We start from the raw sequence: 25,226 nt of genomic DNA on the forward strand, positions 1-25,226 counted from the left end.
AAAATAGGGCTTAAGGTAGCAATATGAGATCGAAACAGTTTAAGTGACTATTGTAATGTAAGCATTCAGCACAGAGAATCATTATATGTGAATATATGGTTGTTTATTAAACTATTCTACTTACAAATGATCGCACATAGACAAACGTACATAAAACACAAATAGACAGAGAACGCATGAGAGAGAGAGTAAGAGAGAGAGAGAGAGAGAGAGAGAGTAAGAGAGAGAGAGAGAGAGAAAGTGAGTTGCATGGGACAGGAATGAAACGGTTCTGAACAACCTGAAATCGTTTTTCATAAAACGCCTTAAACGCAGCTATCTACGTTTGTAGAAAGAACGGATACTTGCAAGCTCTTGTTGTTGTGCATTGGTTCCGTATGTGTTCAGTTCAGAAAGTCCTTTTCAGTTCCTTGAGTTTCTTTAGACCGCATGGCTTTGAAGGAGGGTTTGTAGGCCGCATGGCTTTGCAGGCCTCATCTCCAATGCTAGGGGGGGGGGGGGGGGGCGTCCTACAATGCGGCCTACAAACCCCATTTTGCTGCTTTATATTGCAAACTGGTGTAGCTTACCATATTACTTTAATGCATTTTCTTAATATTGAACACACCGGATTGTAGTGCAAACAGTTTTACTGTTTATTGCATTTTGTTATTATCCTCGTTATTTCCCTACAGTGGCTAATGAACCTGAAGTCTAACACATTTTAGAAACAAGATTTTTAAATTTAACCTTCCTCATTTATTTAGGACTGTGGGAATCCAGGTTCCCAAAAGAATAGGTTGAGGGGGTGAATTAAAATAAGAAGCTATTTTAAAGCTTGTTTCTCCATATATTTAATCATTTGAAGTCATCTTGAGGCTCCTTAGGAAGTTTGCTGAGGCCCTCAGACCCCTGGGGCCAGTTGCATAAAAGGTTTAGACAGACTTAAAAGTTAGTCATTCATTTTTTTTTTTTTTAAGACTGGTCAGATTTTTGAAAATTTGGTTACATAAAAACTTAGATTAGTCAAAGTTGGATCCAAAATATAAGACTGATTACCCCTTAGTTATCTGCTAGCTGGTCAAACGAGTTCTTAAGACACTGTCTTAACATAGAGACTAAGTTTATGCAACTGGCCCCAGGTTGAGAACAACTGTTTGCTTGCTATGAGCACTAGCAAAAATATCACTGATTACACCAGTAAACACAGTGTCAGTGCTCAATAGTAACTAAACACACACCAAAGGGAATCTGCCCCTATGAGATGCTACTTCTGTAATCTATCCCGGCAGTTGAAATACCAGTCAGCCAAGTAGTTGTTGCATGAAACGGTTGATATCCTCAAAATAACCACAAGCACAAATGTGATCACGATCCAAAGATCAACTGTTAATACTCAAGCCAATAATAAAAAAAAAGGAAACGGTCATATTTCAAATATCAATTTTAATTTAAAAACCTTAACCTGAGCATGTTGTCTCCCTTCAGCAGGGCATGCGAATGTCATTAAAAGACATATGACAGTGATTTTTATTTATTTTGACAATAATATCTCTCTTTTCCAAACTTCACATTTCATCCCACACGTTTAAAATAATCAGCCCAACAGATGTCTGTACCGTACACAGACCTGTGATGTAAACAATGCAGAAGTATCTATAGGCTCGTATGGAAACACAACCAAAACCCCAAACAGGAAAAGCTTATTCCTCCTGCCACCCACATGCACTGTGTATTTACACCTGTATGTGTGGTCCAGCAACAAAATAAAGCTGCTAACACTCATCCATTTGGCCAGTTATTTCATTTAATCTGCTTTTCAGTCTTATCTCCCTCCAAAAGCAGAAAAGCACAACTCTAGGAGCTCTTCTAAGAGCTTAAGATGAGATGTGACATGTATACACACAGTTTGGAAGCTCTGAATGTCCAGGGTCGCAAGGGTCAAGCTCAAAGGTCGTCGTGAGAAGGTAGGCTGTCACTGGCCAGGCTGGAACTGGAGGTGGGACTGGGACTCAGGCTCATGGTGCTCAGCAAACTCATGTCTGGAAGACTCATAGTGACTGACTGAACCTCACGGTCAGACGAGTCCTCATCTTCAGCATCAGACCTCTGACTGACCAGCACACTGAGGATAACAGAGAGAGCGACATGAAGTGAGTCAGATGTAAGTTGTACAATGTAGAATGGGTGTAGATGTGTGTACATACCTAGATCTAGTCATTTGAGATCTGTGTCCATGATATGACTTGGAAGACCACTATGAACAGAAGAAAAAGCATAAAGAAAATTTACTAACAATAAAATAATTCAATTACACTCAGAAATACATCCTACATCCTTTTCTTTGGTAAATGTATCTAAAACCTCTAATTCCTACACACATCAGTACTTACGTGATGAACAGAGTCTGCCAGGTTCCCCAGGTGCACCCTCTTCTCACACAAATCCCTCAGTACATTGATACCTGAATGAAGTATGGAAAGAGTCAAAATGGATAGCTACACAAACCAGGTCAGAGCTAGAGGTCATTGCACAGTGCAATGCGAACACATACCTTTGCTCCTGTTGAGCCAGTATTTCTGTTCCCATTGGTTGAGGAGGATGTTGAGGTAGCGTGGTTGCTCAAAGAAACGGAGGTACCGGGAGGAAGCATGAGAGGGAAAAACACGCTCAAAATCTCCTTTACGACTAAACTCGTCCTCACTCTCTGCCAGGACACGCACGTCATCAGGCGTCAGCACTTCTAGGATTGTGGCACAGAAATCCTGCATACACAAAAACATGTTTCATTAAATATGTGTGGAACTGGAAAAATGCAGTCATTGGTATTATCAGTAACTACCAACTTTGATGACTGGACAATGCTTTCTTTATAAGCATCAATAATCAATATCTCAATACATGAAGGTGCGGTGTGTTTGATTACCTGGTCTCCAAAACGCTGACTCAGATAGAAGGCTCTCTTCACTTTCTCATCAGTTGAAATGTCTGACCGCCATTTCTCTCGCACCGCTCCACATAAACTGAACAAAACAAAGTAAAACTTCAATATACTTCATACCGAAATCATTTAAGAATAACAGGGAAAAAAATAATTATGTACTTTTATATTGTTGTTGAAAGGTTTGAGCTCAAGTAAGATTTTTTAAAATGTTTTTGAAAGAAGTCCCTTATGCTCAAAGTTTATTTGTAAAAACAAAAACAGTAATATTATGAAATATCATAATTTATAATAACCTTTTTTCTGTTTATTTAAAATATATTATTGTAATATACAGTTGAAGTCAAAAGTTCACATATTTTCACATTATTTTACCAGAAAAAAAAGGGATCATACAAAATGCATGCTATTTTTTTATTTAGTACTGAACTGAATAAGACATTTCACATTAAAGATGTTTACATTTAGTCCATTAAGATGCATTAAGAGCCAGAGGAATGAGCATGTCTATATTTTTCTTATTTTGCCTAAATATATATAATAAATATACTTGAAGTACCCAGAAGACAAAATAAGTTCAATTTACCCTGATCTTCAAATTCAAAGTTTTCAGTGTTTGAACCTTCTGTAATAGTTGCATATTGTCCCTCAGTTGTCCTCAGTGTGAAAAGATTGATCTCAAAATCAGACAGTCATTGTTGGAAAGGATTCAAATACACAAAAATGCTGAAAAACCAAAGAATTTGTAGGACCTGAAGGATATTTCTGAAGAACAGCAGGTAGTTTAGGAGAAACAAGGGACTCAACTATCATTAAACAAAAAAACAAAAAAACAAACAGTTGTGGATCATTCAGGTAACAACACAGTATTAAGAATCAAGTGTATGTGAACTTTTGAACAGGGTAACTTTTATAAATTCAACTACTATATGTAAACGTCTTTTATGTGAAATATCGTATTCAGGTCAATACTAAAAAAAATCCTTATTATTATGAATGTTGTGAAGAGTTGTGCTTTTTGTGGAAACAACGTGTTTTCTTTAGGAGTTTTGATAAAAGTAAATTCAGAAGAACAGCATTTATTTAAAATAAAAATCTTTGAAAAAAAAAAAAAAGTATTGACTGTCATTTAATGCATCCTAGCGGTATAAAAGGATCACTTTCTTACTGACCCTGTACTTTTAAATGTTAAATGTACAAATATACAGCAATATAAGTACATACACAAACTTTGAAATACAATGTAATATCAGAACTGACCTGTTGGTGGAGCTGCTGGCACTGGAACTGGATGGCGCAATGTCGTCTCTCAATGGCAACACAAAGCCAGCAAGGTTCAGCAGGTCCCGTATCATCTGTCCCTTGATGCTGACATCCAGCGGTGTGTTGGAATGAAGGCTAGAGACAGACAGAGAGAGGAAGGGAAAAACATTACGAGAATGAAATTTGGTACAGGGCAGGGCAAGTTTCTGTGAAATGCAACTGCTTGGAAAAATAAAATTATGAAAAGTAAACAAACATCTTTCACAAAGAAAGGCCATTTAAAAGGCCATATCTTGAGCTTATAGGACAGTAAATGAAACTAAAAGCAGTACTAGTAACACTACTTGATAACTTTATACTTAGTGTAAATTTATGTATTAAAGTCACCCTGCTTTTTGTGCCAAATAAACACTATTTTGATTATTCAATAAATGATGTAAGACAATTATACTGCTAACATCAGTGTCTTTACTTACACAGTAATTAGTAGCAAAGTAGTTTGACTCAAGGTTGTATGACTACTGTCAATTCTGAGCAAGCTTAAGCTGCAGGAGTTCCTGTGTGCCCTACCTGGGTGAGATGTTCACCTCCAGCACCCATGGCTTCAGATTCTCATCCAGCATGATGTCAAAGCCAAACAGCTCATGACAGCTGTAGGGTGAGCGTACATGCATCTTCACCAGCGAGTTCACATATGGATCAGACCTGCCATGGAAAGAGAGACAGTACACTCAGGTTTAACTTAAAAGAATGTAAATGTGTGCACATACACAAGAACAGTCTACAAATACAGAACACTTACGCAATGATGGTTTTGATGACCATATCTTTGATCTTCTCCCAGATGAGAGTGGTGTTGATACCTTGAGAGGCCAGGTACTGCCACAGTGCCTTCAAAGCCCTGCATTAACCAAAACCTCAATAATTAGACTGTATTACAATTCTGAGGCCAGTTTGAATATTGAGGTCATGAGTCGCTTGCTGATTAAATCACAAAACCTCATATCTTACAAATGCAGAACAGACTCACCCTGAATTTGAGTATTATCTCTTTATTCTTACCATTTATGGCCCTGACAAGCCTTGTCATCGCTGTTACTCTGATACTCAGAGTTCTTCTTATTTACACTGTAGTTTGTAAGGTGCATAAACTTGTTGCTGAGGGTCTTCATAGAAGGAGAGTATCTGTGTTGAATAACACAGAAAACAGCCATTTAATTGAGCAAAGTCATCAGATCTGCAACACAATGAAATAAATGACATATACTCACTTGCAGCTTGCAAAACGGACTAGTCCATCATTAAAGATGTAAACACGGAGTGGGTCATAAGAGGTCACATACACATAGATGCGTAGATCAAACTTATTCCCACTGATGAGGTAGGGCTTGTGAAGGTACCTGCAGAAATACACACCACACTGTTTAGTATAACAGAAACCTGTCTCAAAAGTCAAATATGATCCAAAGTTTTCCAACTAACTTCTGCACAAGGAGCGGTCTCTTGCGTGGCATTTGGCTCCACTTGTGAATGACCTGAATGCCAATTCCACGAGCAGATGCAGGCTAAAGGCAAGACACGACAGCATGTCAATGACAAGAACGTCAGAGAGTAATTTCACAACAACTTCGGTAATGTAATGGTACCGGTTTGACGATCCATTTCTGCTTGCTGCCGCCTTCCTCCCAAGCCTTCCTCAGGAGCTTGATATCCTGTGGGAGAATGAAGGAGCGTGGGAAGAAGCCAAACTCTCTTTTGCCAAAGCGTGCCTGCATCTTGGACAGGTTCCTCCAAAGTCGGTCCTTCCGGCCAATCTGAAAGGACCCTGGAAAGTGGTTCAGCTGCCAAAAACAAATGCATGCTTGTTAATACTTAGCTGACAGGAAGTATTAGGCAATTACTAAAGGTATCGGAATATCAACAACTTGACAGACTATTTAATGTCAAACACCAGGTCATACACAGAGGTTCACTTCCAGAACGAACATTTCTTGAAAATGTACTTACCCTTATGTCATTCAAGATGTTGATGTCTTTCTTTTTCCCAACAATATCTTTATTGAGTTTTTACAAAACATTTTTACAGAAATTAGAGTATTTCCACATCAAAGGAAACATCCAGGGCATCTGAATTATTGTATAAGAGTCAATCAACCTTCCTTGCAAATCAGATGATAGAGCCACATTTAGGTGGAAGTACAAAATATATGACCTGTAAGTAATAACTTAATAAAAAAACAAACAAACAAAAAAAAAAAAAAAAAAAAAAAAAAAAAAGGTTTCTCTATTTTCCAAGGGTTGCTCAATCGCACTGTTGTGCATGGTTCAAAATTACAAACTCAAATGTACAATTTACACATTAAAGATCAAGTATATATATACATATATACACATACATACATACATACATACACATATAAAAGAGAGATTAGTTTAGGAAGCTGCAGAGCACCAACAACAACTACCCCTCATCTGCCTCATTCACAATACTACTAAGATCCACATTTTCCATATATTGTATAAAGGGACCCCAAATGTTTTGAAAAAGTGATAGTTTCCCCTTGACAATGTAAGTAATTTTTTCCATAGGTAAAGTTGTGGACAATTCCTTTATCCAGTTAATGAGTTTTGGTTTACTAGTCTTCCTCCATGAGAGTGCTATGACTCTTTTTGCCAGCAGTAGACATAAGTCCATGGCAGTAATTATCTTTCTAGACATAAGATGTCTATCAGGATATAAGCCTAAAATAAATAGTTTAGGGTCAAGAGCTAATTGTATACCCAATATAGTATCCAGAGCTTGTTTGATCTCTTTCCAAAACTGTTGTACTTTATTGCATTCCCAGATACAGTGGAAGAATGTCCCTTTCTCCTCTCCACACCTGAAACACAAGTCTGGGATATCACCATTATATTTATTAAGCTTTTCTGGAGTCACATATGTCCTCATTAGCCAATTATATTGCAGTACCTTGAGACGAGTACTAGTAGTTTTTGTTTGTGCGTCAGTACATACCTCTTCCCAGTCTTCGGAGGATAAGTCCTCCTGTAAGTCTTCCCTCCAGGCATTAAGTTTCCCTAAAGAAGATTCTGGGGAACCCTCTACTAATATATTATATAGTTTGGAGATTATTCCCTTCCCAAAGCAATCTTTTTTCATTTCTGTTTCCAAGGTGGACAGCGGAGGGATTGATAAACATTGACTTTGAGATGCTCTAATAAAGTTTCTCACTTGTAGATATTTAAATCGATGTTTGCATGGAATATCATACTTGACAGTCAACTCCTCAAATGACATCAAAGTCTCATCCTCTGATCCCATGAGATCCCCTATTGTCTTTAAACCTTTGTCAGCCCACTTCCTAAAACCAGGGTCTGCTCTGCCTGGAGGGAAAAAATGGTTACCCCATATTGGGCTGAAGCGTGCGAGAGAGATGGATTCACCCAGATATTTCTTAACCTGATACCAGATTATAATCATATTTCTGACTATAGGATTTTTTGTCTTTTTTTTAACATTTTGACTTTTGCTGAGTATAGGTATTGGGGAAAGGGAAGAGGCACTGAACAGTTTTCAATATTCATCCAGGGCGGAAGGGATTTATCTGTAAAATAATACATCATAGTCCTCAATTGGGCTGCCCAATAGTACCAAAGTGGATTAGGACACTTGAGGCCTCCTCTTTCATACGGTAAGTACAAGAGTGATAAACGTAGCCTCGATCGTCTATTATTCCACAAAAAACGTACAAAAATTGTCTTCAGGTGTGAGAATAAATTAGCAGGAGGTGACAACGGGATGTTCTGGAACAAGTACAGAAGTTTGGGCATTATGTTTAGTTTAAGAACATTAATTCTTGCTATAAGTGACAAGGGCAAGGGTTTCCATCTTTCTATAGATGAGGTGATGGAGTCTACCATAGGGGTGTAGTTAGCTCCAACAATGTCTCTCAAACATGGCACTATCTTAATTCCGAGATAGGTAAAACAATCTACCATTTTGAATTGGAAAGAATTTCCGGCACTTTTTCTCTCTTCTGAGTTAAGTATCATTAATGAAGATTTTTCTTTGTTCACTTTATATCCTGATATCCGTCCAAATGTGCGTAATAAATCCAACAAGGCTGGGATAGAATCTTTCAGTTTTTCCAAAAAAAGAATAACATCATCTGCAAATAAAGCAATTCTGTGTTCCTGTTGATTTACTGATAAACCAGTTATGTTTTTATGGGACCGCACCGCAATAGCAAACGGTTCAATTGCTAAAATAAACAATAAGGGGGACAAAGGGCACCCTTGCCTACATCCTCGTTTAATTTCAAATGGTTTAGATATAATTCCATTTGTCAGTATTTCAGCATATGGTTCGTTATATAGAAGTCTAATCCACCGACAGAAATTATCCCCACAACCAAATCTTTTTAATATTTCAAATAAGTAGGGCCACTCAACTCTATCAAAGGCCTTTTCGGCATCCAATGATAGTAAAGCAGCGTCTGTTTTTCCTTCCTGACTATGAAGAATATCCAACACTCGTCTCACATTATGAAATCCCTGTCTACCTGCAATAAACCCATTCTGGTCACAGGGAATTAGATCAGGTAAAAGTCTCTCCAGTCTTCGAGCTAAAATTTTGCAAAGTATCTTTAAATCCACATTAAGCAGACTTATTGGTCTTAGATTTCCACATTTATTGCACGGTTTACCAGGTTTGGGCAGTAAAGTTATCAGAGCTCCTCTTAATGAAGCCGGAAGGATTCCCTTTTCAAATGAATCCGAGAACATGTCAAAAAGAGGGGACAGCAATTTAGTTTTAAATTTCCTATAAATTTCTGTCGGTAGTCCATCTGGGCCAGGGGTTTTACCTGTTTTCAGATGATCTATTGCTATAGATATTTCCTCCTTTGTTATAGGTGTGTCAAGGTCTGCACTTATTAGTTTTGAAATGCTGGGTATCTGAAGGGTATCTAAAAAGAGGTTTTGCTCTTGTCCCATGTGTATTATGTCTGAGCTGTATAATTTTTCAAAAAAAAACTTAAAAGTTTCATTAATTCCTAGAGGGTCAACAATAATCTGTCCATCACTATTTTCAACTGATGCAATATTTTTTTCATTCTGTAGTTGTCGGAGGCGCCATGCTAATAGTTTACCAGGCTTTTCCCCTTGGTCATAGAATGTCTGTTTGAGACACAAAAGATGTGAGGCTGCCTTAGAAGCAGAAAGTTCGTTATACTGTGTTCTTAGTAATAGAAGCTTTTGATGGATTCTTGGACAAAAAGTTTGAAAATATTCTCCCTCAAGCAGCTCAATCTCCGCCTCCAACTTTTTTGTTTTCTGATAAGTTTGCTTTGCTCTATAACTTGTAAAACTAATAATCTGACCTCTTACGTAGGCCTTAAAGGCTTCCCACCTTGTGCAGGGTGATGTTTCATCCGTATTGGTTTCAAAAAAAATGTTAATTTGGTTGTCTATAAAGGATATAAATTCTGAGTCTAGGAGCCATTTTTGTTTAAATCTCCACCTAGGGGGATCTCTCTTTAGTCTTAAATCTTCATATATTAACGAGTTTGGCGAATGGTCAGATATTAAAATGCTATCATAATTACAATCCTTTATTTTGTACCTCATATTAGCAGAAGCTAGAAAATAATCAATACGCGAGTATGATTTATGTGTATTTGAGTAGCAGGAGTATTTTAAGACCTTGGGGTTCATATCCCTCCAAATATCCCTCAGATCAAGTTCTTTCATAAAATGTTGAATAGTTTGTCTACTTTTAGGATGCGAGAGGTCAATACCTGAACTCCTATCCAATTCTGGGTTCAATGTACAATTAAAATCCCCTCCTATAATAAAGCTACCAGGCAGAGATGATGCTGTAAGAAAAAGATTATGAAAAAACTTTGGGTCGTCAATGTTTGGAGCATAGATATTTATCAGGATTATTTTTTCCGTAATAAGTGTGCCCTGTAGAATAATATATCTCCCCGCCTTGTCTTTAATAACCCTTGTCACATGAAATGGTATAGATTTGTGGATCAAAATCATAACACCTCTTGCCTGAGAGGTGAAGGGCGCAGAATATATACTGCCCTGCCACCTCCTCCTAATCTTCGCCTCTTGGCTAGACAACAGGTGTGTTTCCTGAAGTAGCATGATATCAGAGTGCATAGATTTCACCCTAGTCATTACTTGTTTCACCTTCTCCAGTTTTTGTAGTCCTCTGCAGTTCCAAGAAGAAATTTTAATTCTTATTCCACCAGACATAACTTATAGCACTAAATGAGCTTCCCAACACATTTGAAATATTAAAAGACAGAGAAACAAATAAAACCTGAATGTCAAAAACTACATCCATAACAATGAATATTGAACATGCCCCTTTAACTTGAACTTGGGTACCCATTTCTCTCCCCCTATGTATACTGGTACCTGTCTAACAGCTGGAGGCTGTTCCACCCAAGAGTGAGGATCAACCGACTGTGCCTGAACACCATTCCCCCTTACCCCACCCCGCTACATAAACAGAAAACTCGTTATTGGATACGTTAAGAAAAATAGGCTACTAACAGTGGCTGTGAGCCTCTGGCCCTTTAAACAAATATAACAAATTGGCCTTTCTCTCTCTTCTTTTTTAAACTTAAAGTTCAGTAATTATCCCTCCATGCCAACACATAGTATGTCAGTGATTACATTATCTCACCCCAGTCCACTCTCTGACCTCAAAGTTTTCACAAAATTCTCCGCTTCACCTGGCTGATTAAAGATGCGAGACTGTCCGTTGTGTGTCACTATCAGTCGCGCGGGAGGAATCATGCCGTACCTGATCCCCATGGAGCGAAGTTGTTGTCTCACGGCGTCAAACTCTTTCTGTTTCTTGTGTACACCGGTCGCCAGGTCCTCATAAAATCTCACCGGACGGTTCTTGAAAAGAATCTGTCCCTTTGCCCTAGCAGCTCTTATCACGGTCATTTTATCCTTATAATTTAGGAACTTCATGATCATAGTCCTCGGTGTAGCGGTGTTTGACATATTCTTCTGGCCGACCCGATGGGCTCTCTCCAGTGTCAGAGCGGTGCGTAGCGGTGCCAAGTCCAGGGCCTCCGGCAGCCAGTTTTCCAAGAAGACGCACGCGTCCTCTCCTTCTGCGCCCTCCGGCAGAGCAACAAGTCTCAAGTTAGATCGTCGCGATCTGGCCTCCAGATCCAGCACTTTGTCCTCGAGATCTTTGTTGTTATTTTCAAGAGTCCGTACCTTTGCTTCCAAGGTGGTGATGCTATCTTCTGCTGCAGATATCCGGACCTCCGCCTCACCGACCCGCTTAGCACACTCATTTACATCCTTCCTCACAGTCTCTATTGCTGACAAGATACCATCCAGTTTGGAGGAAAAATCCGATTTCAAGTTTGCGATAGCCGCCAGTACTGCATCTAAGCTTTCGGCCGTCTTTTCCATCTCAGTCGCCTTGTCATTTTCCTCCTCCATCGCTTGGCATGTGTTGGTATTAGTCTCGCTATCTTCATGGCCAACGCTAACGCTAGCTTCACAGCCAGCCTCAGAGTTCAACTTAGAAGTGAAGTCAGATAATTTCGACTGAGTTGGTTTATTAGTGTTTTTACCGAGTTTCCTTTGCGAGAGAGGCATCACAGCTGTCCTACAGGCGTCGTTCAATGTCTAATAAACGAGTTTTATTCAGGATTTTACAGAAAGATAGCGGAGCAGAAGTGGGCACGTCCTCTCAGCAAGCCGCCATTACCGGAACCATGTCTTTCTTTTTCAGTTGAAAAGAAATTAATGTTTTGGAGGAAAACATCACAGGAATTTTCTCCATATAATGGACTTCAATGAAATTGCGGTTTCAGTTCCAGCTAAAGAAAAAGGGTCCAATCTAGAGAAATTAACTGCCATTTTCTTAAAATTTATATTTTATAAAAATAAGTAAATTTTAGTTTTTCATCTGTGTAGTTCGATTAAAAAAAGGTAGGGCAAAAAACTCCATCTCATTTTCTCCTACAACTTCAAATTCATCTGACATCATTGTTTTACCTTTTTGTGTAAAGGCTGTTTGACTTTCTTTGCACTTTCGCTTTGTAAACACTGGGCCGGTACTTCTGCCTACTTCACAAGTGACCATTCCAACGTGGTCATGTAATGTGTGAGGTTGAGCTAGTGCAAAATGAGCATGTGTGGATAAAAAGTATATACATTTGTATTTTTCTTAGAAAATGACAGATCGTTTCGCTAGATAAGACCCTTATTTCTCAGCTGGGATCGTGCAGAGCCTTTGAAGCTGCACTGAAACTGCAACCTGTTGATCCCCCTTGAAGTCCACTACACAGAGAAAAATTCTGGAATGTTTTCCTCAAAACCCTTAATTTCTTGACTGAAGAAATATCCTTGATGGATATTTATTGCACAGATGGCAAAACACCTCAAGTTCCCAATCTTACCTTCTGAAACTCTCTAATAGCCTTGAACCCTGGTGACTTCATATGGTGACCCCAACAGCCAAGCCAATCATGACTCTCTAAAAAAAAAAAAAAAAAAAAAAACACACATGACAAACTGCAGACTAAAAGCTGAAATACTTGACAGGACTTAGGCACATATTTTTGGGTCAAATTACAGTCTAGATGAGTCAGCACTGAAGGTCAGAGCCAGTCTGGAAACTTTGGGCAGTCAAAGTTGAGAGATTTTACAGACAAAAGGTGCACACTCTCTAAAACAGCGGTTCCCAATTCCAGTCCTCGCGACCCACCGCTCTGCACATTTTGTGTGTTTCATGCATCGCTTCCGACGTTTGTTCTATTCCAACGTTACTGCCCTTCGAAGTGGACATCACAGGATATTCCGCCATTATTCATTAGTTCGAAGCGAGCGTATGTGTTCCATTTGAAGGTCATTAAAGCGTGCGAGACGTATATTTAAAATGCATTTATTTACAGATGCACTTATGTCACACTTCTCTAGTAAGTTTCATCTGTGTGTGAAGACGCTGCATGCGGTGACATAGCGCAAATATGTGAATGAATGTTTCGAAGTATAGTAAACAGATTTCCCCCACTTAGGGAGCAGGGAGCAATGAACACTTTGCAGGGACCATGTCAATCGGATCGCAGTTCCTGCACGGACCTCACTTCTAATAAGCTGGTTATCTGAATCAGGTGTGTTAACTAAGAGAGACATGCAAAATGTGCAGAGCGGTGGGGCGCGAGGACTGGAATTGGGAACCGCTGCTCTAAAACATACTATTTTTTTTTTTTAAACATATGTTGCTTTTTTTTTTTAATTGTCATGTCTCCTAGCAATGAGGAGCATATTTCTGTGTGACTTTGCATTTGGAGCAACTTTAAAGTCTGGTAGTGTGCAATCTTCAGTCATTTTGTATATGATGCCCAGTTTTTCTCTATAACCATTTCAGCAAGTGTACAATGTTTAATATTTTAAAATCTGTTCAGATTTTAAAAGTTGTGTGGTGCAATCCAGCCTTAATGCAAGCAAACACTACGCAACAAACAGTTTTCATATTGAACATCTCTAAAAACACAAGGCCACAAAAAGCAATCTGTCGACTCACTTTTGGTGGCTATGAAGTGTGACCTAGAGATGGTGTTTTTCACAACATTTGGGGTGACTGTAGTTATCTTCCATTTGAGCAGCTTCCTCTGTTCAGCAGGCAACGGCTCCACTGTGAAGTGAGGAGAAAATGTCAAAACATACAATCTTGAAAACACAAGAGCTGATATTTAAAACAGAAAACAGCATTTAACGGTGTGTTCATATTGTGTATGACATTGGTAATAAGGAGTTCTAGAAATTCAATGTTTTTGTGAGTGTGTATGCCAACCTCTTTCATTGGCAGTGCTGAAGTACAGCGTGGAGGGCATGTGGGGGAAGAGACTGGTGACAAGTGCGGGTTTCTCAACCAGATTCCCCTCCACATCGGGACTAACAGGCTCCTCGACACTTAAAAATAAATAAATAAACAAACACACACAAGAAATATTAGCAGGCCAACACCAGATCTCAGAACATGTTCAGAACCACTAGTTATGAAGTACTACAATGCCTTTATGCGTGCCGTGTATGCTCATTTATTAAACTTGTTGGCTATTTTGAAGTAATAGTGTAGTACTCTCAGCTCTGTTAAACACACAGGATTCAAAGAAATCAGCACAGGAAATTGCAACACTATCTGACATATTACCTCAAGTGAAATATGATCACAAAGTGGGCAATAAGAATCACAAACCTTTTTGAATTCTTTCTACAAAAAAACTTTATAAACTATAAAGACTTTTGTACTGTTTTAAGGATGTTAACAGCCAGCTTCCTCACATAAACATAAACCACTTCAGAAAGAGAAACCAATAAGAACATTTAAAATTACATTTAAATCTAACAAATCGGACACCCACAGAAAAAAAACTTAAATCAGTGGAAGCCGGTACAGAAAAACAAAATAACTCACGTGACAGTCATGTAGAACCGCTGAGGTTGATTCAAAGTGGTAAATCACACTGAACTGAGTTTGAGGTTACACTCGACATGGGCCTAAACTAGAAAACACCTACTACAATCAAACCCATCAGCTGGACGTCACTTCATGACAATGCCTCCACAGGCCATGACAATTCACTAGAGACTCATTTTCCTGTTATAGAGGGATAGTTCTACTTTTATCACACAAGAACAATTGTAGGACCTTTCTACAGGCCTCTGGCTTTAAAGCTTTTCTCTGACAGCAACCACTAGAACAAACAAAAAACTATTGGGTCCTCCTCTGTGTGTTGGTCATCACCATGGTAATGTCAGGTGACCAGAGGAGAAACATGCAAAGTTATAAGACCCTCTTCCACTGTAATCTAGTTTACACAGAGTCAGCCTTACTTTGCACTCTAAATCTGTGTCAAAAGCAAGCCGTTGGCAGATCACCAGCAACCAGCACAAAGCCAGGATTAGCTAACAGAAGGAGATCTTTGAATCAGCAAAAAGATAAAAATGAGGATTTGCTAAATACTGTAGCTGAACTTAAATTCTGAGTGAAACTGTGTGAATAGGAACGTTTTTTTGGAAAGTTTGACTTCTGTGTTAAAAAATAGCTTCTTGACTTTATATAAACTACACTGTTGATATACTGATCCAAACTTGTATAGGGTAGTGTATTAAATAGAAATTTATTTCACTTAGCAAGAGCACATTAAATTGATCAAAAGTGACAAATACACTTAATGTTATCAAAGATTGTTTTTCTATTCATTAACAAATCTTGTGAAAAAATCAGATCATAATTAGGCAGTAAATATTAATAATTTCAACACTGATAAGAAATGTATGTCAAACCAGCATTTCTAAAGAATCATGTGACACTGAAGAATGGAGTAATGACTACTGAAAATGTGCCTTGCCATCACAGAAATAAAATTACAAAAACAAATATAAACTAAAAAAAAAAAAAAAACTATTTTAAATTCTAACAATATTTCATTTTCCTTTATGTGGTTCCTTTCTCTAATGTTTCAAACTGTAATTTCCTTTCCGCAAACAAATGTCACAACAGGTTAACCCAAGAAAAACAATGTTTCTATCTACAGTCATGGTCAGCATGTTTTGGAAGACACTGTGGTAGTGTTGGGCGATATGCACAATTTTCATATCGTCAGCCTGTGAGATCGCCGATACACGATACTATCGTGCTAATTTATTTAATGATATGCAAACATGTCAATATGTAATAAATTCCTTATTCGTTTTGTAAGGGTAGTGCATGTGACTAAGTTGTGCGTGTACAGAGCGCTGACGGTAGTTCTGTTGGATAGGTTTAAGTTTACTTACGGTTTCATTCTCTGCTATCTTCAGGGAGCGGTAAATGTGCGTGCGTGAATGTAAATGAATGCATCTTTCTTTACCTGTCATATTGTAATAATGTTACCGCTGTATGTCTGATCTTTGTCATCAGTTCATGCTGTTCATTGTGGAGAAACGGTGCCGGTGTAATTCACATGCGTATGTTTAGCGCCATTTTATCGCATCGTAATTCTGGTTAACGCATACAGATGTTACTGAGGTGAATGTTTATGTTTACTATATACAGACGGATTCTCATATATCGTATTTAAATCAGCCTAAACCACATTTTACTACCTCTGTTATCCTAATGACTGTCTACACTTAATCTATGTACACTGTACGATGAATAAATCTCTTACCCATTTTCACTGCACGTTTATACCGCGGCAAGTTTCTGAGGCATCCTAGAACCGACTCTCCGCGCTGCATCGCTAAAGTTAGGTGCCTTTTTGACGGATAATGATAATAATAATAATCGTCTTACTATCGTTAAAGGCATCAGCAATAGGCGGTATCTTTGACTATCGTCTATCGGCACAACCCTACACTGTGGTAGAGATCAATTTGATCAGAAGACACGTAAATATTTATGATGACAGATGACTTTTAGGGGATATAGACAGGAAGACGACACAGAAGTAGTCATATCCAGTAAAAGGAAATAGGAGTACTTATTTTAAAAGTAACCCTCGTAGCTCGCCAGAGGAGAGGCTACCAAGACTTATTAAAACCTTGCTTAATTTTATCTATTGAGAGCCTTAATTTTACCGTATTACTTCTACCACATTTTTAAGAGAGAAATGTAATAAACATTCATCCTGGAGTACTGAATAACTCAAAGATAAAAGTCTAATTACTTGGACATGGCAGCCATTGACATTGTTGAGGAGACATCACAATCATCCGAGTCATCTGAAAGGAAAAGAAGTAACATTAGATTTTATGAAAACAGTCACAGAATAAAAAGTTAACTTTATACAAATACATATTGATACAAGAGCTCTGGCAAACAGGTCAATGTATGCCGAGGTTAAAGCAATAGAAAGCAGAAGTTCTGTTACCATCATCACTGAAGTCATTCTCCAACTTATCTGGAAGCTCCTCCTCATCACCATCTAGCAGCATTCCCTGTCTGAAAAGTGAATTAAAAAACTATCAGACTTAGACTTTCCAACAGCAAGCTCACCATAAACATACAGTATTACCCATAGGTTAAGAAATTAATACTTTCATTCAAAGAGGACACATTAAATTTAGTGAAAAGACTATTACAGTTTCTAATTTCTATAAATGCTTTAACTTTTTTGTTCATCAAATAATCCTGAAAAGTTAGCTTTGCCACAATAGGAAAGACATTTTTAAAAAATAAATATTTTAAATAGTAATAATACTTTTTTAAAAATGCATTTTTAAACACAGCTTTGGTAAACATTAGTGGTGGGCCGTTATCGGCGTTAACGTGCTGCGTTAACGTGAGACTCTTATCGGGCCATAAAAAAAAATATCGCTGTTAATCTATTCTCAAAGTTGGGTTGGGAGCTGGGTCTCTAAACTACGTAAGCTATGATGACTTTCACTTTGATATTTGAGCGCGGATGACTTATACCTATACGAATTGCACTGTAGGAGGCGAGAACGAGTCTTCAACTTCTGTGAAATTACCACATCAAATGAGACGTGCAAACATGAAGTTATGAAGCCGCTTCAGGGCAGGTGCGTGCGTTGACCCTTTTTACTGGGGCACGTGTCCCAATGAAAATCTGCTGTGCCCCAGTAAAATCTCAAATTTGAGTTACAATTTACTTTGATAATCCCGAAATAAAGACATTAAACTATATGCAACAACTGAATTGACGCTTCTAAAAGCAACGCAGTTTAATCGAAGCACGGAGAAATCCATGCCCGTGCGCGTCTGTGTATTTACCGGCAACTCGCACGTCGTGCAGCCTTTTGCGCAGAAGTACTTGGTTACACAAGTTTGTATAGGTAATTGTGTTGTAAATGCAATTGTCAAGCAGTTTGTGATGCATTTTGGAAACAGGAGATGAGCGCCTGATCTAATGCGCCACCTGGCCCGTTCTCGAAGACTTACTTTTAGTCATTATTTGGGTAGCACACATATTCTGAATGCCTTCAGCAGAATTCAAATTAGCCATTTTAATCTAGATTAATTCCAAGATTTAATCTAGATTAAAAAAATTAACCTATGCCCACCCCTAGTAAACATACAGTACAAGTTTTTTTTAAAGAGGTCTTTTTTGCTCACTAAGCTTGCATTTATTCCATCCAAAGAACAGCAAAAAGAGTAACAATTTTGAATTATTTTTACTATTTAAAATAACTGTTTTCTATTTTAATATATTTTAAAATGTGATTTATTCCTTTGATTTCAAAGCTGAAATTTTTAGCATTATTACTCCGGTCACATGATCCTTCATAAAGCATTCCAATATTCTGATTTGCTCAAAAACATTTATTATTATGTTGAAAACAGCCAAGTAGAATTTTTTCAGGTTTCTTTAATGAATAGAAAGTTCAGTAGAACAGCATTTATCTGACATAGAAATCTTTTGTAACATTGTCTTTATCATCACTTTTGATCAATTTAAAGCATTCTTGCTAAATAAAAGTATTAATTTCTAAAATTTCTTCCCCCCAAAATATTATACTGATGTCAAGCTTTTGAATAGCAGAGTTTATAATGTTACAAAACCTTTTTATTTCAAATAAATGCTGATCTTTAGATCTTTCCATTTAGCAAAGAATCCATTTACTCAACTGTTTTAAATATTGATAATAATACTAATAATAATAAAAGAAACTTGATCTATGAAGTATCATGTGACACTGAAGACTGGAATAATGATGCTGAAAATTTAGCTTTGATCACAGGAATAAATTACATTTTAAAATTTATTCAAATAAAAAGCAGTTATTTTAAATGGTAAAAATATTTCACAATATCACTGCTTTTGCTGCATCATGGTTAAAAAAAAAAATGCAGGCTTGATGAGCTGAAGAGACGCCTTAAAAAAACAACAACAAAAAAACAACAACTTACTGTTCAAAAACTTTTGACTGGTACTGTAAGTGATTTCTTAATTAAAAAAGCTAATAGACCCCAAACATTTAAACAGTAGTATATACACAAAACAGTTATTCAAGTAAATGCACACACCTCTGAATCTCAGAATTATCCTCCTCCTCTTCCTTGAGCATCATGGGGCTTATGTCCACCTGAGAGGCCTGACAGCATTCCTCTTTTGTAAGTTGAATGGCAGATATCTGGTTTGTCACGGTGTAAACAGACGGCGACTGAGGAGAGGCCAAATCCTGGCCAGTCGCCTCTGGAATGGCACAATCACCTCCCTGTGTCCTTCCATCACATACAACAGCAGAGGGGCACTCATCTGTTATATCAGAACTGAGGGCACTGTTGGTTTCCATAGGTGCAAAACTAGACTCCTTATCTTCATTAATAAGGCAGATGGGACGAGTTCTACCTGTGAGACGTTTTACATTGCTCAGACCATTGAGTGTCTGGTGTCTTGCATGTCCATTGATTTTGCTGAGTTTTTGCACAACGGCAGCAGCGAACTCTGCCTCAGAGCTGATTTTTGTCACTCTCTGAGGAGCTTCACCAACACTGTGTCCTACACAGCAATCCAGCTCAATTGCTCTAGTATTTTCCGCTACAATCTTCTCAAACTGCCTTAAATCCTTGGGTGCCTTGTTGTGGTTCAAAAGCACATCAGTGCATATGTCTTTCAAAGGCACGCTCGGTTGGGGAGGCTTTGTTGCATCGATTTTGAGGCCTCGTGAATGTAATCCATTGCAGCCGGATATGATATTGGCAGGAGTGTGCAAGTCACCGTTCTCTTGTTTGGAGTACAAGGGCATTTTGGCGTTTGGGGGCCGCACAACTCCATTGCTGTTATCCCTGAGCTTGTTGCTCGTCCAAGGTAAAGACTGATTAGTAGGCATGACTTTCTCAATCACGACCCTTTGAGAAGATGACTTAGGTGGGGATGGACAGGCAGGACAAACAGACAGCTGAGGCGAAAAGGCCCTTTTTCCTAACAGCCCTGACTTGAACCGAAACGAATCGAGGTTCCAGTGGGATTGACGGTGGCTATGGCATGCAGCGGGAGCAGTGTTAATATGTGGCAAGCTCTTAGATAAAACACTGTGTGTCCTTAAACCATTACTAGCACCATTCAAAGAACTCGCACTTGTGCTCTGTACGCGGCTGACTCTTACTGCAGGCACGTGTGGATAGGCACGCTGTGTGGGGATCCCTGAGACACAGAAGGGCTGATCATACAGCACTCTCACATTCGGCTGAGGCACCGAATCACCCACGCTTCCCTGCAATCTCTTTCTTTCAGCGTTGAAGGAGCCTTGTGCATTGGGTGAATGGACTACTGCTGACTTGGCTTGAATGATGAGGGCTGGCCGTGATGCCCCATTCCTTACGTCTTCAGCTCCGCTGGAGGCCATTAATTGCCATCTCACACCCCCCTGGCATGGGCTCAGGCAAACACATAAGTGAGGAACCGAAGGGTAGAGGGGGCTACAACTGTAAAACAGAGAAATAACACCAATTACTTATTCAGTTTTGTAATCACAACATCAGGGCTCACAAAATCGCTAGCCCGACGTCCCGGGGCTATTGTGTTTTCCAGTCGGGCTACCAAAATGTTTGACCGGACTGCCCGACGGGCTATCATAAAGTACAGGGCCTTCTGAGGTCCTTAAAAACTCCTTAATTTAGTTGTATCAAATTTAAGGCCATTAAAAGTTTTAAATATGTTAAATAGTAAAAGAAAAATCTTACTAATAATAATAATAATATTAAGGGGTCTTACAGTTGAGGACGGAAAGACGAGAATCGCGATAGGGCTGGATAAAACTTCAAAAGGCATTGATGTCATTGAATAAAAATATACGGACTGCACGTTTCAAAGTCAAAACGCCACACGGATGTCTTTATATCAATGTATCTGAAGGGAACCGACTGTCCTCAGAAAGGTATCGTCGGTATTTTCATTTCATGCCTGATAAAACTGCATTAATGCTGCTTTGTATACAGCCGTTACTAGGGAAACCGTAATATTTCAGCGCTCCTAAAGCGCCCCCTCGTGACAGAGAGTTAATGTGAAAGAAGTTAATGTGCCTTCTAAAAATTTAACCAATTAAGACAGTAATATTTATGTTTTGAATAAATATAATTAGGGGTGGGCGGTACACCGGTGTCATAGTCATCACCGGTGTGAGATTGCGCCACGACATGGATTTTCTAATACCGTCAATACCGGTATATTTAAAACATTAAATTTTCTTCAAACGTTCAGTTGTGGTCTGAATACCTGTCCTTATACTATATATCTTGTTGTAAATAAAAAAGTAAAACATATTCGTATCAGCTTTGCAGGTGGTAAAAGGGGAGTGGCCATTAAACGACTGGTGAAACATCGTGAAAGGTCGGGCCTGTAGCCTATACCAGGGGCGGAGTGGCAATCGGGACGACCGGGACTTTTCCCGGTCGGCCGGCAAAAGGATTAAACACAGCGGATCACAAATTGAGCAGGCGCGAGGCGAACGCGACCGGCCTGTTAACTTTTACTTTCGATTTTGTAAAGGGAGCAGCACGTCTTATAATAGATATTTGTCAGTGAGTACAAGATTGCAACAACTCCTCCAGTCTATTTTTGTCATCTCTCTTTACTTTCGACCCGTGATCATTCAAATCTAAAGGTCATTGTACACTGAGTCCGATTTTCGTATGCGTTTTTTTTTTTTTTAGTTTTCTCATATTCGCCATCCTTATCAAAATGCTTATTATGGATGTGAAAATGCAGAAAATCAAACACGATCCAAATTTTTTTATGACGGACGAAAGTTTCAGAGGCAGTGTGTAAACTCTATTAACATAACCTGTATTTTTTTTAACGTGCAAAAATGTCGGACGAAAATTTCGTACTCATGTGTGCAAAGACATTAACTCCAGCAGCTCTTGTTGGATGCAGGGTTGCCAAGTCTGCGTTTTTCCCCACAGAATTGGTCTACTTTTAAACTGTTGCCATGGGTTGATTTCCCCCAGTTATTTAAAGGTTGTAAATATTGCAGAAATTAAATTTCAATAAAAAATATTTTTTTGTTTTGTTGTACACTGTTAAGTAAGATCTTTAGGTTTTTTGCAAAATAAATATGTTGAGAATGCATAATACTCTCCCATGTCTCTTTTTGATAAGGATACCTACCATATACTTATTATATTATGAAAATATTAACTTTATTCACATACTAAATGGACAGGACAGGCTACTCCTCCGAAAATGTACCAAAAAAAGTAATACCGTGATATTATACCGGCACCGTTCAAAAGATGAAAAATACCGTGATATTAATTTTAGGTCATATCGCCCACCCCTAAATATAATACATTATATACATAATTTATCCCTTTTAAATGGTATAAAGGCTGAAATGCCATTGTATAAGATTTTGTTTTTGTGTGAACCTGTATCTAAATTATAAATAATTTTATGACCGAATATTATATTGTACATTGTCCAACCCCACTCATACTGTGTTCATTTTACTTGTGCAGCTCTTCAAAATAAAGAAATTGCCTTAAATTGATATTTTAAAATTCTGCAGATAAACTAAATAGTGAAATAAAATTCCTTCCTTGATATTTGTTTATATTTGTGTATTGAAAACATTTTTGATTGACATTTAGACTCCTATCTGATTTTCTATATTTAAAAATAAAATAGTCTTTTTTTATTTGGGCTAGTTAAATTAATTTTCATTGTTGAACATTTTGATTGTTGTTAGGATAACAAAAAGTTATTAAGTTACATTTGGTCTGTACAGTACTCGTCAAATGATTGAGATGGCCAATGAAATCCATTGAGGATTTACAGAGGCCAATCATGAATTGTGAAATGTTAGTAGCATTTAAATTTGACAACATTTTATAATAGAAACAATGAATGGCCAACAATAATATTCAATCTTAGTTTGTTAAATTTCGCCATTTTTTAAATATTTCACTGTAATTGAAAATACAGACTATTGTTTACTTAATTCGTGTAATTAATAACTGAATGTGACAAAACATGAAGCATAAACAGAACTGTTTTCAGAATAATTAGGCATAAAACGTGAATGTGTGCATATTTTAAAACAAAAATATTATTTAAAATTAGTTCATTATTTAACTTAATTTTTAAGAAAAATTGATATTGAATTTCACAATTCTGACTTTTTTTCCCTGGCAACTGCAAATTTACATCTCGCAATTCTGACTTTTTTTTCTCACAATTGCGAGAAATAAAGTCAAAATTGCAAGATAAAAACTCGTAATTCTGACTTTTTTTCTCTCACAATTGCGAGTTTATATATATTTTTTATATTCTCAGATATAACCTCACAATTGCGAGTTACAAAATCCAGTTTTGAGGGGGAAAAAAAGACTGATATGTTCTCAGAATTGTGAGTTTATATCTCACAATAACTTGCAATTGCGTGTTATAAAGTCAGAATTGTAAGATACAAACTTGTAATTTTGAGAAAAACTCGCTATTTTGAGAATTGTGAGATATAAACTCGCAATAGCAAGTTATAAAGTCAGAATTGCAAAATAAAAAGAAATAGAAATCTTGACTTTTCCTCATAGTTCATATCTTACAATTCAGACTTTTTTCTTGCAATACAAGACTTTCTCACAAACGATTGTGAGAAAAAAGTCAGGGTTTATTCTACACAATTCTGGGGTAAAAAGTCAGAATTGTGACTTTATATCTCACAATTCCAAGAAAAAAAGTCAGATTTGTGAGATATAGTAACAATTCTGACTTTTTACCCCAGAATTGCATTAAAAGAACTTTTTTTCCTCACAATCGTCTGTATTTTGGAATTCTGACTTTTTAATAGCAATTGCGAGTTACAAAGTACAGTTTCGAGGAAAAAGAAAAAAAGAAAAAAGACTTATGTTCTCAGAATTGCAAGTTTAATACCTCTCAATTCTGACTTAACTTGCAATTTGCATGTTATAAAGTCAGAATTCTGAGAAAAAGTCACTTATCTCTCAGAATCGCAAGTTTATATCTCACAATTGTGACTCTGTAACACGCAATTGCAATTTTTATATCTCAAAATTCGGACAGAAAGTGTCAGAATTGGGAGATGTAAAGAAGACCTTCAGAATGTTTAAACTTCAATGATTATCTCCATAAAATAATACATATTTGACCTTTAATTATATTTACTTTGTTAAAATGTCTACAATAAAAGCCTAAATGCAGGCAGTGACATCACAGTTCTACTCTACACACGCGCGCACACAAAAAGCAACATCTGCTTAAAAAATATTTCAGAGTAGAACAAATCTATCAAAAAGACTGATTTTCGAAGATTTCCAGCTCTAGAAAGGTCTGGACATGTACCATAATATTCTTGAATATTATGTAAAATATAAACATATACATTTAATACCCAGTTTAGTCTGATAGTGAACTAAAAGAACCTTAGGATCAATCCCAAAATATATAGTATAGATAGCTCATATGACTTTGAGACTCTCCAACACAGTGCTTGACCAAAGGCTTGATCAGTTCCTCAGTTTGAGCTCCATGAGATAGCTAAAACCTACACCCTCTCTCTGTAGACACTAACACCAGTTTTCTACAATTATTAATTAATATTTTGGGCGTTCAGCGGTCTGGCGTTTGAGCCTACACACATAAATGAGGCTTTATTGTTATGAATAGATTCAAAGCAGACATACAGGCTGTGACACAAAACCCAGTCAGCTGCCTAGCTGGACGGTATTTCTCGTACTCATAGCCGCGTTAAATACTGCCTACGTAGTCAGCGCACTAGATTTTGAGACGCGGCCAAAACGAGGCTAACCGTTAGCTCATTAGCTTTCCACACAACACTCGCCGCTCAGTAGGGTAGTTAACAACACTTTATCATGTCATACATCACCGGTGTCCCCCTGTACGGGACGAACACGTTTCGTGTAACACTAATGATTATTACTACACAAAGATTTCTGTCTATTTGAGCAAGTGATAAAAACGCGTCTTACCGGCTCGGGATGACAGTTTGTGGTGTTGCCTCACAGTGAGTCTGGCGCTCGAGAAACCCGCCTCGTGCTGTTTTCCCTCGTGTTGCCTGA

At 37.8% G+C, this 25,226-nt stretch overlaps 1 protein-coding gene across 2 annotated transcripts; it reads right to left on the reverse strand.

Annotated features, from left to right (window-relative positions):
* Nucleotides 1-1,408: 1,408 nt before the first annotated feature.
* ttll4 (tubulin tyrosine ligase-like family, member 4) lies at nucleotides 1,409-25,226 on the reverse strand. Of its 2 annotated transcripts, XM_073845593.1 has the most exons (19): nucleotides 25,137-25,226; nucleotides 19,212-20,612; nucleotides 17,095-17,165; nucleotides 16,891-16,945; nucleotides 14,031-14,149; nucleotides 13,761-13,871; nucleotides 12,634-12,710; nucleotides 5,830-6,024; nucleotides 5,666-5,748; nucleotides 5,455-5,583; nucleotides 5,246-5,368; nucleotides 4,986-5,084; nucleotides 4,754-4,888; nucleotides 4,181-4,318; nucleotides 2,906-3,002; nucleotides 2,534-2,744; nucleotides 2,373-2,443; nucleotides 2,187-2,236; nucleotides 1,409-2,104 (listed from the first exon to the last, which is right to left on the reverse strand). In XM_073845593.1, exons 2-19 carry the CDS (start codon nucleotides 20,531-20,533, stop codon nucleotides 1,927-1,929), a joined length of 3,264 nt encoding a protein of 1,087 aa, XP_073701694.1. In that variant the 5' UTR covers nucleotides 20,534-20,612; nucleotides 25,137-25,226; the 3' UTR covers nucleotides 1,409-1,926. The 2 variants fall into 2 exon arrangements, with proteins under 2 accessions (XP_073701694.1, XP_073701695.1); XM_073845594.1 differs by lacking the exons at nucleotides 16,891-16,945; nucleotides 17,095-17,165; nucleotides 19,212-20,612; nucleotides 25,137-25,226 and adding an exon at nucleotides 14,655-14,863.

The sequence above is a fragment of the Garra rufa genome, chromosome 8 (assembly GCF_049309525.1).
Source record: "Garra rufa chromosome 8, GarRuf1.0, whole genome shotgun sequence".
Classification (NCBI taxonomy): Eukaryota; Metazoa; Chordata; class Actinopteri; order Cypriniformes; family Cyprinidae; genus Garra; species Garra rufa.

Coding starts and splice junctions, on each gene's coding strand:
- ttll4 (XM_073845593.1), bottom strand. CDS start 20,533: ATGGCCTCCAGCGGAGCTGAAGACGTAAGGAATGGGGCATCACGGCCA. Junction 16,946..17,094: donor GAATGACTTCAGTGATGATG/GTAACAGAACTT, acceptor TTTTCCTTTCAG/ATGACTCGGATGATTGTGAT. Junction 2,237..2,372: donor TGGCAGACTCTGTTCATCAC/GTAAGTACTGAT, acceptor TTCTGTTCATAG/TGGTCTTCCAAGTCATATCA.